Source organism: Chelon labrosus (genome assembly GCF_963514085.1).
Source record: "Chelon labrosus genome assembly, chromosome: 13".
NCBI classification, from domain to species: domain Eukaryota; kingdom Metazoa; phylum Chordata; class Actinopteri; order Mugiliformes; family Mugilidae; genus Chelon; species Chelon labrosus.
In genome coordinates, this window is record NC_140346.1 from 15848565 (window position 1) to 15865299 (window position 16735).

General features: G+C 43.2%; 1 protein-coding gene across 1 annotated transcript; it reads left to right on the forward strand.

Moving 5' to 3' along the window:
* Positions 1 to 1799: 1799 nt before the first annotated feature.
* On the forward strand, positions 1800 to 16466 carry LOC311498264 (BICD family-like cargo adapter 1). The gene is made up of 10 exons (XM_084558788.1): positions 1800 to 2353; positions 3846 to 4061; positions 8438 to 8557; positions 9346 to 9492; positions 10081 to 10260; positions 12137 to 12301; positions 13420 to 13497; positions 14002 to 14114; positions 14327 to 14447; positions 15090 to 16466. The coding sequence occupies exons 1-10, from the start codon at positions 2102 to 2104 to the stop codon at positions 15327 to 15329; spliced, it is 1632 nt and encodes a 543-aa protein (XP_084414914.1). The 5' UTR covers positions 1800 to 2101; the 3' UTR covers positions 15330 to 16466.
* Positions 16467 to 16735: the final 269 nt, after the last annotated feature.

Here is a 16735-nt window from a genome sequence, read left to right on the forward strand (position 1 = left end):
CCCATTCATGAACAAATGTGTGTCAGTGTTACAATATAGTGGAAAATACTGCGTCACTGGACCAACGTTTATGATGTTTACGTGCTGCTGCTTTAGCAACAGTTGTCACAATATAAAGTACTGTGAGTATTGACGTACTTTCTGTTAACATTTGACCACTCACGGCTTATAACCATTTCTAAAAATAGCTCCCAAACTTCTTTTATTACCGGGTGTATTCTTCCAATTTCTTGTCATGTGGTCTGGGTTGGGCATTGTGATCAAATTATGATCTATATTATTATCTAGTCGGAATATTTAAGTGCAGCAATTGAGGCGTGTAGGCCATCTTTCCTGGAAAAAAAATCACGACAGTCTCTCACTATGTCGCCTCACCTTCAGACTGATCAGCACTGATTATATTTATGTGCACTTTATGTAGTTTAGCACATTCAGCACCTTCTCATGTCTTGCAGGTGCAGCACAGACAGAGTTATATAAACGGTATTATTGTTGCCAGGGAGTGCCAGCAACACTTTATTCTCTGATTTAAAATGTCAGCCGTGGTTTTATCGGTGTTGTTTTTGCACGGTTAGCTCAGAATCAATCTCTTCTCTCCTTTAGCCGAAGCTCTGTGAGCAGAAAACCTTGACCTTAAGTGGGAATAAAGGAAGATGCTGATCTGTGGTCTGACTCAGTGGCAGATGGTGTCATCTTTAGTGGAGTAAATGCTAAAGGTAGCTGATATTTAAATCTTGTGAGAGACTTTAACGCAACTGCTGCTTTCTCACATCTTAAGTTAACGCACAGCATGCACGCACACATGAACACAAGCGCTTTATTAGCTTTGCTTGATTGTATTATCGAGCCCCTGTGGCCCCGCTGGACTTCGTCACACTTGCGGCACATCGGCAAGCTTTAAACTGAGCAGGAACAATGGAGACAATGGCAGTGAGGCGTGCTGGGCCTTGACGTACAGTGCGTCCTCGCTCGCGTGGTCCCTGCTGCCATATGTACAGAAGCTAAGGCCTCCCTGACTACAAAAGCCTTGCCATGCGTCATGCTTTGTCTTTTATTCCCCTGACACTGACCCCCCCCCCCCCCCCCCCCAATCCATAAGACCTCAAGGAGGCCGACCTTCGACCTCTGGAAAGCGTCTACACAAAGAAGGCTGACACTCCCCCTCTTTGGCAGTCAAAATCCTTGCACAGCGGACTTGTTAAGCACTTGCCGCATGAGGGAAAATAGAAAGAGAATCATCCGGCGTCATGGCATAATTGCTGCCAAAGAAGTCTTTTAACTTGGAGGGGTTAAAACTTGCAGCAGGCTTACATATATTTAGTGTTTCATTGAGTCAATCATTTTTAGATAAAAGAAAAATATTTTGCACAATACTTCACAATAGGTTTATAGTTTTAAAACTTATATGCATGGATGATGCAGTCTGTTCGAAAATGTATTGGAGGAAACAATCTATATTCAATCAAGCACATATTAAAATAAATGCAGATTTTATCATCGGGAAAAGTAATTGAGATCCAAAACAAATGTGGAAGCAGTACTGGTACAAATATCGACATGGTGACATTATTATTATTATTATTACATGAAGTATAAATGAAGGAATGCATTTCCAGTTTGAATATGGGTTAGACGAGGAGGAAGCACTGTGGATTCATCATGCACGTATCAGCTGTGAATATTAACCTAAATGACAGTACTATTAAAGGTGTAACGAAATTATAAATTCTGAGATTAAGTCGTGTCGTTGCACCATACAGGTGTTAACGGTGTGCGTAATTTTCCATGATGCCGCAGGGCGCTGCGCTCTAGATCACGACAGGTGTCAGTCTGCCTGTTGGTCGGGGTGGGAACAGTTGCTCAGGTGACTGAAGCCAACTCCCCTTGGAGACATAAACAGTCAGCTGCCGGTGACAGAGGGAGCAGCCTACTTAATTTCACCGGAGAGCTCAAACCTTCAGCTTCACTTACGCACAGACTGACAGAGCTGCTACACAAATGAAGGGACATCTCAGTGGACGCGCATGAATGACACCACTTCTGCTCTCCTGTCTTTAACATAATCAATTTATTTAACTAAGAAGGTGCGATTGATTCAGCCATGGATCGACTCAGTGAATGGAGCTTCAAGTCCAAGAAAATGGATCTGGTGGAGGAGGACGATTTCTACTTCGACTACGGAGCGGAGGAAATAACAGATTATCAAGACCCCAGTGAACTTCTGGCTGCTCTGAAACAAAAGGAGGAAGAGGTTATTTTGGCAGCCCAGCTGGGAAACGCATTGCTCCTGGAAAATCGTCAGCTGAAAGAGCAGAGCGAAAAACTTCATGAAAAATACGCAGACAAGCTGGAGGTAAGAACAATCTGCTTTTATGTAGAAATAAACAAACCCCGTCGGTAAATGAAATGGAAACAAGTAAAATGTTAGAACAATGGAAGATGTTCAGGAAAATGCGCTGTTTGAAAAGTTTGGACGTCGCGGTGGCTGCAAATGTTTGAAGTGGGCGGGTAGAAGTTTCAAATGAGTATTTTATTTCAGCAACTAAATACTTATACTCAACAGAATCGCATTAAAGTGCCCACTCACATCTTTATAGCTAGTTAGAGTCAAGAGAGAAACTTGTATTTAGTCTATTCTCAAATATTAGATGTGTCACAAACTATATCAGACATCCAGAGTGTAAGTGTTTAAAATACACCCAGATATTCGTTTCTTTATTGATATATGTGTCCAGATTAACTATTTAATACTTCCTAGAGCACTGAGCACTTTATTACCAGGTAGGCTTTGTTAGTCTTATGCAATGCACGGAGAGAACAATAGGTCTGTTTCAAAGTGTTCCTAATATTTTGCCCACCCCTAACATTTATGCTGGGCAACAAACTACAACCTCACTAATGAAATGAAAACATCCTGTATGCAGAAATTGTAGCAGAGCTCTTCCTAATTAGGCTGATATTATGATGATGTAGTTTGACACAGTATGGAGGAGAACAGATGAACAATAGTAAGGCTACTTTACAATCCAAGATTACTTTAATGTGTGCCTCTTTGCATTCTTTTTCTCTCAAATGACTCTTAACTCCAGCAGTTAACGTCTCACACACTTTAGAGACCTTGAAGAAGTTGGCAGGGGATGATTGTCCTCACTTAATTTCTGAAAGGACACGTCATTCCAGGACAGAGGAAACAAAAAAAAGAGAAAAAAAAGAAAACTTCAACAGGTGTAATGATGCCGTCCCATCAGAATGGCACACCTCAGAGGTTACATCACACTGAATAATGACTTTATTCCTTTATTGCTTTATTGCTTTATCATCCCTTCTTTGGATGTTCAATTTTAAATCTTATCAGGCGTGACTATCACTTAAATTACCCTCAGGACAAATGGTCAGCGGGTTAATGTGATAAAAGATTTGAACATGTGGCAGCGGCTGGTCTGACATAACGTGCAATAAAGGTGGATTAATGAGTCAATTGAAGGATATCTGCTATTATCTTGATTCGTCTTCATTAGAACTATCAGCCAGTTATCAGAGGATTTGTAGATTTATCTCCTTTTTGATGGACTAGTTGACTGATAAAAGGAAACGCGTGTTAACTCAAGTCAAAGTCAATGTGTTGTAAATTCACAAAGCAGCCTCAGTCACTCCATCTTTAATTCAGATCACAGCTGTCGGACGCTTCCTCTGATTCTTCACAGCACTGAATGCTCAGCTTCCTTCCAAAGCACAATTTATTATGCATTGTCCTTTCGAACCAGCATCAAATGATGACCTGGTTGAGTGAATTCTGTTTATTTCTTCGACACATTGTGATTTCTCCCGCGTTTGTCGTCTTTCAGGAGCTGCAGCAGGGAAGGCATGACTTGCGAATAAAGCTGGAGGGCTGCCAGTCCCAGTGGGAGAGCCAGGTGGGCGACCTGGAGAAGGATGCGAGGGAGCTGAGCGCCCAGGTGGAGCGGCTCACCCAGGCGCTCAGCGAGGCCGAGCGGGACAAGAGTCGAGTCGAGCTGGAGCACAGCGAGCACACTCAGCGGCTCAGGGAAGAGCTCAACACTGTGAGTCCCACGCAGTAGGCAGCGTTACTAGTTTTGTGGAATGGTTGTGAACTTCGTCTTATTCTGTCTGCGCGGCATGATCTGAGGGAGCAAAAAAAACAAAAGAGGGAGAGCCTGTGTGAAACAAACACCTGCAGCGGATCCAAGGCTGCAGGACTCCCGAGTCAAACCAGATAAGACGCGCTGTCACCCTATCCATGCACTGAAACTCGATGTGCTCTGCAAGCCGCTCCGGTATCAGCATGAGTCTTATCTGGTCTAGAGGGAGGCCAGACTCTCAGGCTGTTCACAGGCTCCAAGCAAGGCCGAGGCGAGATGCTTATTGTAAAAAAATCCAAGTTTTGAAAATAAAACGCGAGGGTTTTCCATCTTAGCAGGAGACACAAGGAAGAGTTAGTCGTTAGTTGTGAGATGGAGGCCTCAAGCAAATGATCTGTGCCGGCTCACCTGCGTGGAGCAAGATGGAAACGATATGTAAACAAGAGGGGGAGTGAAAGTTGAGTCAGGTTCTGGTTTCACTTTACCCATCTTCAGTGCATGTTTATTGATCTGGAGAAATTCTTTAAGTCACATAATTTGATCCCAGCTTGATTCAAATGTGCTTGACTTTTCAATATTTTAAGACACGCTGTAAATTATCAATCCATTATCTAAGAGAATAAATGGGCCAATTAATCAGTAACGACAATAGGTTGCAGCTCAGCATGGGAACGTTCTAATCTTTTAAACCGTTTTATTCAATGACATCGAGTTAACGTTTAACTTGGGGTCTCATCTGACGTAATGGACACTGAGAATATGCTACCGACTCAAATTGTTATCAGTTCATTTGTGTCCATGCCAAACGGTTACGATGCTTGGCGTTTGATCCCAAGGAAGCGGTGGACTCTTGGAGGAAAATCAGACCAGTGACATAACTTAACCGCCTCTTATCTGTTACCTTGGGTTAACTGATTGGATCACACAGGCAGACAACCTTGAGTCTTTTTCCAGCGTGCCAAAGAAGTTTTACGTAGCGCCGCAGTCATGACGTGTTGCGTTCCGCGCCACTGAACGCGCTTAGTGTTGTTCTAAAAATGCAAAGCTGAGGCTTGCAAAGTTAAAAATTGAATCCTGACAACTGCGCACACCCTCCCATGAGTCAAGGTCCACAGAATAAGGAACTATGAAAGTCTTTTCCTCCTTTGTGATCGGACTCAAGGACAGGAAAACATACTCCCTAGAAGTTCAGGAAAAAGCCAATTTAGATAAAAGCCTCTATCTCTGTCTGAACCGTTCTGAAAGAGGGAAGGAAATGTTTCGTTTGGCTGCCCGGCATCAGACATGGGCAGCTCTGGACTGGACTCTGTGTGGTTGTAAAAGTCAGAGAGGAAAGTTGAAGAAACCAAGTGTGAAGGAGAATCCATGTCTTTGCCAGACGTGGTGAAGGGTAGCGTTGATTCTGGGGTGAGTTCTGACCGTATGTCTGCGATTATGTGCCAGCGCTCTCACGTTTACGACTGTTAACTGTTCGTTTTGTTCTGGGTGTTTTGATGCGGCTTCATTTTGCTGAGGCTTTTCCATTATCAGTAAATCTGTAGAATATTGTCTGGAAAATTATGTATAGACAGTGAAAACACTAAAAAAAAGCCTCTGACAAGTTCCCAACGCCTCTTTAAATGTCACAGTTTGTCCAACAAACAGCAGAAACGATAGCCTTTTGATCTGATGAAGGTTCGGCAGGTTTCGCAGAGCTTATTGTAACTGTGAGAGTGAAAGAAGTGCATTACAGGAATCTGGAGGAGGACATCGGCAACCAGCGCCACAGAAACCTGAGAGAGAAAGTATTTGGAAGGAATTTACCAGCAGCAGCAGCAGAGAAAGCAAAACACAGATAGGAAAGATTTGCTGTGAATCTTCGTCCCGGTGCAAGCGAGGAAGCGGCTGCGTTAAAAACAACGTTGACGTGTGCCAGGCCGTCACATGGTCCGTCAGTAAGTGTTTAACCCGGAGCATAAAGTAGGCGTTAAAATGTCAGAGAGTGACGGGTGATTTCATTGTGTTTTTCTACTGATGACATGACAAGCGTTATCTTTCCTGCAGCAGGAAAAACCACTGAGAACCCTGCAGGGAAACGCTGATGATTTTGTCATGTGTCTGACTCTCGAGTTTGTTAATTAGGTACTTGAATCAGCGTAAGGAGCACATTTCCAGTCATTCTGAAATGTGGTTCTGAGCCAGCGTTATCATTTGGATGTAAACACATTCGATGGATAAGAAACACCAGACTGGAAAGGGAGAAAGGGATTACCCTGTGATTAGCTGAAATGCTGATGAGTCAGTGTGTTTCTTGGTTACTTACTTGACCACACAGGAATTAGTAACACATCCACGAAGGTGCAGTAAGGTCAGGACATTGGTTTGGACCTGTGTCAAGGTAAACAGAGTATGACTGGTCACAAAGTGCATTTACAGTAAGCTCCTCAGACATGATGTGTCACGGTCGATACTGTACCTGAGTCATTAATTACTGGGTGAATAAATATTGGAAGTTAGACTTTCTTAAATGAAAACGGTGCCAGTTTTCTTTTATAGAGTGAAAAGATACCGTGTCCGCAAATGAAATCAGTCTCTCCTGAGAGGTGTTTCTAATATTTTGTCCACCCCGTTTGCATCAACAAGAGTCTTTTCTGTGTTGGATCAACAGATGAACCCTTTTTTATTTCCTCCTTTCCACCCACTGTTACACGATCACCTGCGCTGTCTGTGGATCGCTGCGTGTTATTGGACAGCTGTGACAGATCCCTCGCTGTGGATTTCCGTTATTGTAAAAGGAGAAGGACAAATTGAGACAAGCCCCCCCGCCGCCCCCCGTGACCTCTGCTCCCTCTGCCAGCATCGCCCAGCTTACAGACAAAAAGGAGAAGACAATATACACTGCAGAGAGATATAAATCTTTCATTTTCTCCTCTGATGCTGCCCCTCTTACGCAAACGCGCCTGAATCCCGGGGGAAAGCCGTCTTTTCTGTTTGCTCCCCCGAGGGGCTCGGCTGTAGCTGGGGTAGTCAGCTGTTAGTTACCTTGGACTGGTGGAGGCTTGAGGCTTTGGGAGGGGGCTTGTGAGGGGATATCATCTTAGGCTTTGTGTCTCTACCAAATGGAGTGTCCTCCTTCTACTTTGCGTTTCTCAGTGGGTCGCTGCCTCTATTGTGGAAGCAGCCGTAATGACGAATAACAGGCACAAATGCTCATTTTTCGACCCCCCCCGCCACCCACCCCTCCGTCCTTGTTCTCCCACTTTGTCTGCATGCAACGTTTTGTTTTTGCCCATCCATGCCTGCTTCGCTCTCGTCACACACGCACACTTCCCTCTAATTTTAACCCTCGCGCCTGCATCACTTCCTCCCACAAACGCTCTCAAGCTGTCCCCTCCAGCTTCACCGGCGCGATGTCCAAGTTTACCCTCCACCGCCACACTGTTGTCTAATGCCACCGACTTCACCAGAATGCCCTCAGCTCCATCTGCCGCGGAGGCCGGCCTTTCATCTTGTATTATGAGGCGGTGATGGGACCTGACAGGGGGCCCGCCGAACTGCTGAGTAAGGGGAACCAAGTTGTCCCGGACCAGACCAGAGCAGGACAGGAGAGGGGAGGGAGGGGGGGGGGACGGGTGCTCTGCTCACTGAGGCTTCAGAAGTGTCACCAAGAGATCCTTTTATTGTTTCATTAGCGTTTTGCGCTTGAGAGAGAAGTAGAGAAACAATCAGAAGCACAAAGAAGTTGTTTATCACTTAACACATCATGTGGTTTGTAAGCGATTAGCTTAGCTTTCCTGCTCTTTTGATGCATCAACAATTAGTCCCGTTCCACTGTGTTGACATGGGTTGATGCTTGACGTTGTTATTTTGCGAATTCAGGCAGCTGGATTCGCAAGATTACAACGTCAAGCATCAATCCAAGCACATTTTTACAGACCAGAGGAACAGAACATGTATTTAAAAAGTTCTTATTCCTCTCTGATCTATCCTGGGACCCCAACAGGGTTTCTGACCCCCAGTTTTTTTTAAACTGATCTCTTACTTTTTGCTTTTCCAGTATGGCCTGCAGTAGAAATGGTAAAAACTTATTGTAATATTAGTCACCTAATCCCCAGCATCTTCTTATCCGAGTCTAGATTACAGGGTTTTTCCCCAGAGAGACCCTCCTGCTATATGTTTGGTTATTTTTAGAGTCAATATTATTGTCTCTGTTCTGTTGAAGCCCTCGCCTCGGGCAGGCTTTGTCTCGGAGTTTCACCGAAACACGTGTTTGTAACAAGTCTGACTGTTTTAGTAAAACGAGATGCACGAGATGTTTCTTTTGGTTGACTCCGTCTGTGAATCTGCTCTCGGAACAGGCCATGGAGGTGGAGCGAGCCATGTCGAGCGAGCTGCAGGCTCTGAAGCACGAGCTCCAGCAAAAGGGAAGCCACAACAGGCAGCAGGACGAGGAGCTGATCAGCGCCATGAGAGAGCAGGTAACCGCTGTAACCATGAACGCGAGGAAACGCCACCACTTAGAGATTTAAATCACAGAGCCAAGTCAAACCTAATCCCCAATGTCTCGGTTAATGTGTTTCCTACCTGTGAAAGCGGCGTGTGCTCACAGGTACAGACTGACCGGAACAAACCGTGCCAGCCTGTCTCTGTATTACACTCGCCATCAAAAGAGTTCTCGCTCTTCTTGTTGCATTCAGTTTGGTGCTTTGTCACTTACAGAAAATAAATCTAAATACGTGTGAACAGTATCTTGCCCGAGAGATAACAAGAGGTGATAAAACAAGTAACAAATCTGGACACATACAATAAAACAAGCCACAAATAAGAGGCAGAAAATGCATCATACAAAATAATCATATTAAATTAATAATGCTACTCAGTAGAACTTCTTTTGATGGAAATGATTATTAAGACAGATCTGTCATTAATATAATCCTTCAGTTAAATGAAGGCTTTATCTGACTCCTTGAATAATCCTTCTAATTATTTCCTGGATGTGCTCGGTAGTGAGAGACACGTCTTCTGAATATGATAAACACAACTGGACAGATTCTGACAGTGGATTGTGCAACCGTACTTCATTTTTGATAACTCGTTTCCAATAAGAAGGAGCAAAACAACATTTCCAAGTAAATGCAGGAGGCTGCCAGTGTTATTCCTCGACTTCCAGCTCTTTTTTTACATCGATGGGGTGCAATTTAAGGGAAACGTTGGGCGTTAGAGATGTTTTCATATCTAAGATCTGCCTTTGTGCCTGTTTTTCCAGGTGTTGCGTCTCACACAGAAGGAGCAGGCGCTGGAGCAGCGCTTGGAGAGCGTGTCTTCAGAAAACGCCGAGCTGAGGTCGAGTTTGGCCTCTTTACAGTCCCGCTTGGCTCTGCGTGACCAACTCGACCAGCAGCGCAGCCAGCAGGTACGCACGCAAACACGTTACGTCAAGCACTTGCGCCGAAAACACACACACACACGCCAGACACAACAATCGCTCTGTCGTCAGAGCAAATACGCGCCGATTAGTTGTTCATTGTAGCGGCACGCAACACAAAACAGCGTCGTGCGGTTGGTGTATGAATGGAAGAGCCTCAATAACAAAGGGATTTTCTGCTCCCTGCCCGGCGCTCTGGGTTTCGGTGGGATTGTGGAAAGCATTGTGAAACAATCGCCTCATCCCCGTCATTGTGACTTTCACCCGCAATTCTGGATTCCTCTCATGTTCGCTGAGTTTCGTGTTGCGCTGCAAGCTGGAATCTGGCTCGTCAGGATTTCTGTCACTCTCGAATGTTTGTGTGTGTTTATAAGTCTCTCGTGACTTGTTTTTGACAGCACACTTGACTCCAGGGTAAAACACACAACTATATCATCTATGGAGAGCCATCATCTTATCTCAATCTCTTTATTTCATGTGCTTGTAACCTCAGACTCACGTTTGTCCCTGCAGATTCTTTATCTATGTGTATCTAAGAGTTCACTCATGTGTGTGTGTTCCACCTTGTGTTTCCAGCTAGCTGAGGCATGTCAAGAGGTGGAGGTGACCCGGGGTCGCTCACAGCGGCTCCAGGCCCAGGTGGAGGAGCTTCAGGAGGAGCTGTCCATGCAGTCCAGGAGCTACGGAGACGCCTCGCTGCTGTCTGAGCTGGAGAGCAGCATGGACACGGCGAGCCTGGGAGTCGGCAAAGAAGAGGTAGAGCACAGTTTGCTAATCCATCACCAAATCTGCCATTGTGTTAACACATCCATGAGCTACACGGTCGCACTGGGTTACGTTGCTTTGGTGCCATGGACCAAGCACTGTAATTCATCCGATCAGTCGCACTAGTACACTAAGCTGCTGCCAGTAACACTCATTAGATTTCCAAATGCGTATTAATCCACAGATAAAAATAGTCCTGAATAAATTCTCTGTTAACTCTTGTTTGAGTAACGTTTGGCCGAAGCTACAGTTTCTGGCTGTTCAGGATATTACGGAGCTTTTCTGTCTTGGCTTGGGTTTTTGCGTTGGATTTCTTGAGTGCAGGAAAAAATGCCAAAATTATGCTTTTCACCAAAAACTGGACAAATCAGTGTAAATTTTGCATTAGTAAAGAATAAAAACATTGATTTGGGATGAAAATCATTCTTTTCTGCATTCACAATACGATTGCTGCCGACGAAATATTGGTTTACTTGTTTGTAGCATCAAAAATAGTCCAAGGTGTCTTGATAGTGCAGATGTGAGAAACCGGATGATGCTCAGAGACGTAGATCCCTTAGCAGAAGGGGTCAAATGAAGGGATCAAAACAGGAACCGTTTTAAACTCCTCTTATAACATAGAAAGTGTGAATGGTCATTGTGCAAAACAAAAATAAGTCACTGCCCGAAAATAGGACATGCTCCTTTTGTCTGAACAATACAACAAAGACGAGGAGCCTTGACTGCGAGGCCGGAAATTCAAACGAGAATTACTGTACTGACTGATCGAAATGCCACAATAGTTTCGATAGGATTGTTTTCCCAGAATTTTATCTCCGCACAAGTGAGCAAGTGTTTGCTCAATTGTCGTCCTGCCTGCAATGATTCACAGATCATGTGTGCGTTTAGAGGAAGTTCCCGTGATGACTGGTAACAAAAATATATAAAACCAAAGTTTTTCCTGAAAGAGTGAGCTTAGTTGCTTCAGAAAAAAAAACATCATCCATACGTTGAATTTTAGGAAAAATGTAAACGTCGTATTGAAAGTAGAGTGGCCGGGTCTGCGGAGAGGAGCGCAGCGACAGAACACTATGTCCTCGGGGGACAGTGTGACTTATGTCTGACAGGAGGATGCATTCTGCGAGGAGAAGGTGCGAAGATCCTGATTTTCAGGCTGAAGACGCTGCAAAGAAATATTAGAACATGTTTGAATTACATTTAGGAGACAATACCACCAGTTTTCTCTCTCTCTTTCTCTGTGTCTGCTGTTATTGTTTGGTTTCAGCAGGAAAGTGTGATGTGTGCACTCATGAGTCATTCACTACATTTCCTGTTTGTCGTGGTCACATTGTTGGAGATTTTCCACGTTTCAGAGCTCTCAGAATATATACACTGTCAATGTCAGTACATTGAGGCTCCCCTTTTTTTATTCATGAAGTAAAACAGGCTCATTATAAACCTTTTTTTATATATATATATATATCCTGCATGACTTGTATTTACTTATTTTCAATTCACAAGTCAAAGTAAATAGACCCAGCGGTGTCCACATGTATGCTCTGGCTCGGTCTGTCATGTAAAACAGGTTTGTTCAGATGTCTTTGTCATCATGAGATCAGGACCGTCATGTGAAAGCAATAATGATGAGGTCATTCCCAGATCTCCCTCTAAGTAAACACCTGATGTCACTCAAGACATGATGGTAAAATAGGACAACAGGAAAAGAAATATCTTGTTTATGACTTTGTTTTGTGGCAGCTTATTTTTCCTGTAACAGCCTCAAGCTACGGCGGAGCAGGAACTCGATAGCTCACCTGACACTTTAAACCCTTGCACAAAGCCAACAACTAAACATGAATAAATATGTTTCCTCCCTTGTTCTTCTTAGATAACTCAAGAAATGGCGTCCATCCTTCACTTACTGCTCCCGCTGATCCAGCCTCCAAACAGCTCTGGGAGGTCAGAGGTCGCAGGTCAGCAGGAAGACCTGCAGGCCATGCTTTATCGGCTGAAGGGAGTGGCCCAGACTCTGGCACAGACGTCCCGCTCACAGGTGAGCAGCGGTCACACAAAATGAGGGCAGGGCGGGACATGCAAACAAAGGGGTGACCTTGTTGTTTGAAACCAAATGAGGATGGGAAAAGCACGCCGTGGCTTTTATGTCGTCAGACTGACTTTGAATCGTATATAATGATCGAGCATAGATGTGGAGAATATGGGCACAACTCTGAGCTCTGAAGTTTGTTTATGTCATGTGTGCTGTGTTTGAGACTAGACTGGAAACACAGATGTATGCTAATTTTAAGCAGTTTAAAACTCGTATGACAGAAGCTTTTTGAGCTCCTCTGGTTTTTCTTTTGTGTTTCTCCTGAGATGAATTTTGCCCCAGAGTAATACAGGTGTACTAAAAGCTGGCTATCCTCTTTAGACGTCAGAGACAGACGTAGAATAGTCATAAATCATTTATCCTTAGAGCAACCTGTTGACTGAATCAGTTAAAGGTATCTACAGTCAGCCTATCTGCCCCCTAGTGGCCGTTAAAGTCATCACGGTGTCCTCACACTGAGACATTAGTTCATTAGGTACACGACTGAAGACAAATGCCTTCTAATATAACAATCCTGCACTAAATCTTAGCTTTATGACTGTTATAATGTTCAGTTTGTTTTGAAGCCCACTGACTAAAATGGGATTGTCAAAATAAGAAACATGTGATGGTACAACTCAATTTAATTCAATAGTACTACAAACGACAGCCTCCAAAATGAAAAACACAGTTGAACCAACACCTCTCTATATTATTTGAAACAAATGCTAAGATTTAGTTCAGGACTGTTTCATGGAATTTGTTTTCACTGGTATACCTAACAAACCGTCAAGTGAGTGTACATTCCCTTCTGTTTGCAATGGATGCCAGTGGATCAGTGCAACCGATACCTTATGTGCTTCACTAAGCCTCTCTTTGCCACCAGCGAGCATATACAATTGTCCACTTGTGCCTCATGGCATTTGGATTTCATTCAGTAACATGCATTTATGACTGTAACTGAATCTCCAGCTCTGCCCCTTCCTCCCTCAGAGCACCGTACAAATAGGGCACGGCCACAGAAACTCCTTTCGGTGTGCATGCACGGCCGTCACCTGATCTCTCTGTTAATGTCTCTGTCCCAGGAGCTGAATCTGGGTTTTGTCGACAGGACGGGTGATCAGTGTGGGAATCTGAGCGCGACGCAGGAGCTGAGAGATCAGGTAACCAAGTGATGAACAAACACTGTCTGTCAAGCGCCTGTGGCGGAGCGTTATATCAGGATTAGGCTGTGCCAATACTGACCTTGTTGAGTCTCTGTAATACATCTAAGTGTCACATCCAGATTAAGAGACTTTTCAGTAGAGTTGCACATTTCTGTTTCATTCTTTTCAACCTCATCGTAAAATAGTTCTTTATCAGTTACAACTGGCATAAATTAAACAATATACTGCGTGGCTTTTAAACCCTGCACTGCAGTCTGTGTGCAATCACAGACTGTTGCAATCTTTTATACCCTAAATACTGTAACCCTTTACGTTGTTACTCCATTTAAAATGTTTTATTACAGTATTCAAATTGCCTATTCCAAAGGGCACGGAGAGATTATAAGTAGTTAAACAGAAACTTAAAAGTGCCTGCCTCGGAAGTCCTTTAAAAGTAGAATCGATATTAATGGGAAAATATTGTTTTATTTGTGTAAGTCACCGTGTTTTATCCTCCTGCAGAACGCCAAGCTGCAAAAGGAAAACGCTGAGCTGCTGCAGAAGCTGCAGAACATAAAAGATCAAGCTGACGTCGTCCAACAGGCCATCAGAGACCGAGATGATGCCATAGCCAAGTATGTAACTCATTTTTTTCTCAAGACTGCAATTTAAATTAGAAAACCATCTTACAGAGTCGACTTTAATCTGGAATAATTAAAACACTGAATATTTACTACTCACGTATCCTTCATTTCTAAACAAAAAGAATGTAACTGAGGTTGGTTTTAGCATTGTCTCTGTAGACATGTTTGTATATGACTGACACGGATTCACTGTTTTTTGGCAGGAAAAACCTGATGGAGGTAGAGCTGGTGAGAAGTAAAAACGACATGATGTCTCTGAACAACCAGTTATTAGAAGCCATACAACGTAAACTGGAGCTGTCGCAGGAGCTGGAGGCCTGGCAGGTGAGTTCCCTCGTCCTCTGCTGAGAGTTTTGCACAATCAATACATTCAATTTACATTTCTAAGCCCGGCATCGTGATGGGAAGTCTTTCTGAGACAGCCTGTCTGCGGTTGTATTAATAATTAGACGGGAGATGAATGCATCTCAGTCTGAGTTTCCTCAGTAGAAGGTCAGGGACAGATGCAGCCATATCTCTCTCAGTCCAGACAGTTTAAAGGGATATGAACGGCAGGTGTCTCTGGCAGTGTGTCCTTCTGCCGTTGAGACACTATGCCAAGCCGAGCCATCTGCCAGAGTCTCTGATCTCTCGCGCTTTGATTAAGATAGTGCCCATAATATTTAAACCAAAACACTGATTTCTTTTCTCTCTTTGTTACGCTTCTTAGCTGAAAGAAGAAATATACTTTCACCATCTCTAATGAAATACGTTCATTATTTATCAAATAGTCTCAAATCTTATATGTGAAGATACCAACTGGTGTTATCAACAATACATAGATGAAAAATGATAAGAGAAGAGAGATAAAAGAAACATGCATGCAGAGATAATTCAAGAAGAATGTGTTTTATATACAGAAATATAAAGTGCATTTCTGGTGGATAAAATAATGACCGGTGTTCTTCTTCGTCCACCTCTCCTCAGGACGACATCCAGATCATCATCAACCAGCAGCTCAAGACACAGCAGCAGTCGGAGCTCTCTCAAAAGAAGCCCATCTCCAACGGCATGTCATTCTTCCGCAGACCCAGCAGGGCGACCCCCAACTGGACACGCCAGTCCTCAACCTCCTCCACCTGGAGTTCAGACAGTAATCAGGACAAAGCCCAGTCTCCCTGGAGGGACTGGTTGAGGCGAGGCAAAGGGGCACAGTACAGCCAATAATGAACTTTAATTGCTAAGGCAATCTATTGACTGCTGGACAGGATGTACCGGGAGAAAAGCTCAGAGAAGCAGAGCTCCTCGTGCATCATGTGTGGTGAAAAAGAGCCATAAAAACACTTGGTGATGATAAGCAGAGCCACTACGAACAAAGACTCGTCAAACGGGCACTTGCTGAAACACATTTCACTGAGAGGCTGAGCCCTACAACAATCTACACTGTGACAACCTGGAACACTAACATTTTCACATAATTACATAGAAGGACTTGCTTTGAGACTGTAAATATTGTGCCTTAACTTTGTAATTATGTGATACTCTAATGTGTGAGCCTTTATTTGTAATACGTGGTAGACGTAGAGCAGAGGACAGTATTTGTTCAGATTATTTAACTTAAAGGATCAAAGAGAGACAGGGAGAAAGTACGGTCAGGAAATAAACGATCAAACACTTAATTTTCATACTGAATTTATCTTTTACCAAGTTGGATGTAAGAAGTTTTTTACAGTCTGATATGCTCAAAAGCGTAATATGTAAAAAAAAAAATGTTTGTAAGAGAAACACTGAATGCCTTCGTACACTGAGTTGTTATTATTATTATTATTATTATTATTATTAACTCTGTTGTATGTGTGTGTGTGTGTGTGTGTGTTTCTGTGTAGCAGACACATGTATATGTATATGTTCTCTGAGTGTTCAGTATTGAAGCTGCTCACTACAAAGTGTGTCGTTTCCTAAACTGTCTGACTGACCTCACCTGGAATGAACGCCAGATAGTTTCATAAAACATCAAATAATCCTTTCACGTCTTTGTGTGTTTTTTAGACTGATCATGTTCTGAATCTTAATGAAAGGAACTAAAAAAAATAAAGAAAAGAAAAGAGATTCAGGCAGCCGACCTCCCATCTGACAAGATAAGTGCTCATATAATCAATTCAGAGCAACAGGTATTCACGTGTCCTACTAGCTCTAGAAATAGCGCTTCAGTTCTACTTTTATGCTCTTATAAAGTGAATATTTTCGGGGAAACACAATAAAAAAAGAGAATTAAAAGGTTTTTAATTTAGAGAATTTCCCACTATGAAAATTCAGCACCGAGCCTAAAACAGTCAGATACTGAGATACGTTATTAATTAGTACAAATACTGCAGTTACATTCGGAGCATTTAGAAATGATTCAACCTTATTTTTTTTAGACCTTTTTCAGTCTAAGCAGTAGACACACATACTTAAAAATCACCAAAATAAAATCATTTTCTTCAGATGTGTGCAAATGTGTTAAAAATGAGATGCATAAAAACATTTCATGGTTCAATTTGTGCTACATTGCTCCATAAAATGCGTGCAGGGGATTGATGATTAATACCCAGTGACACAATAATTACTTAACGGGGTTCTGAAATTTCTCA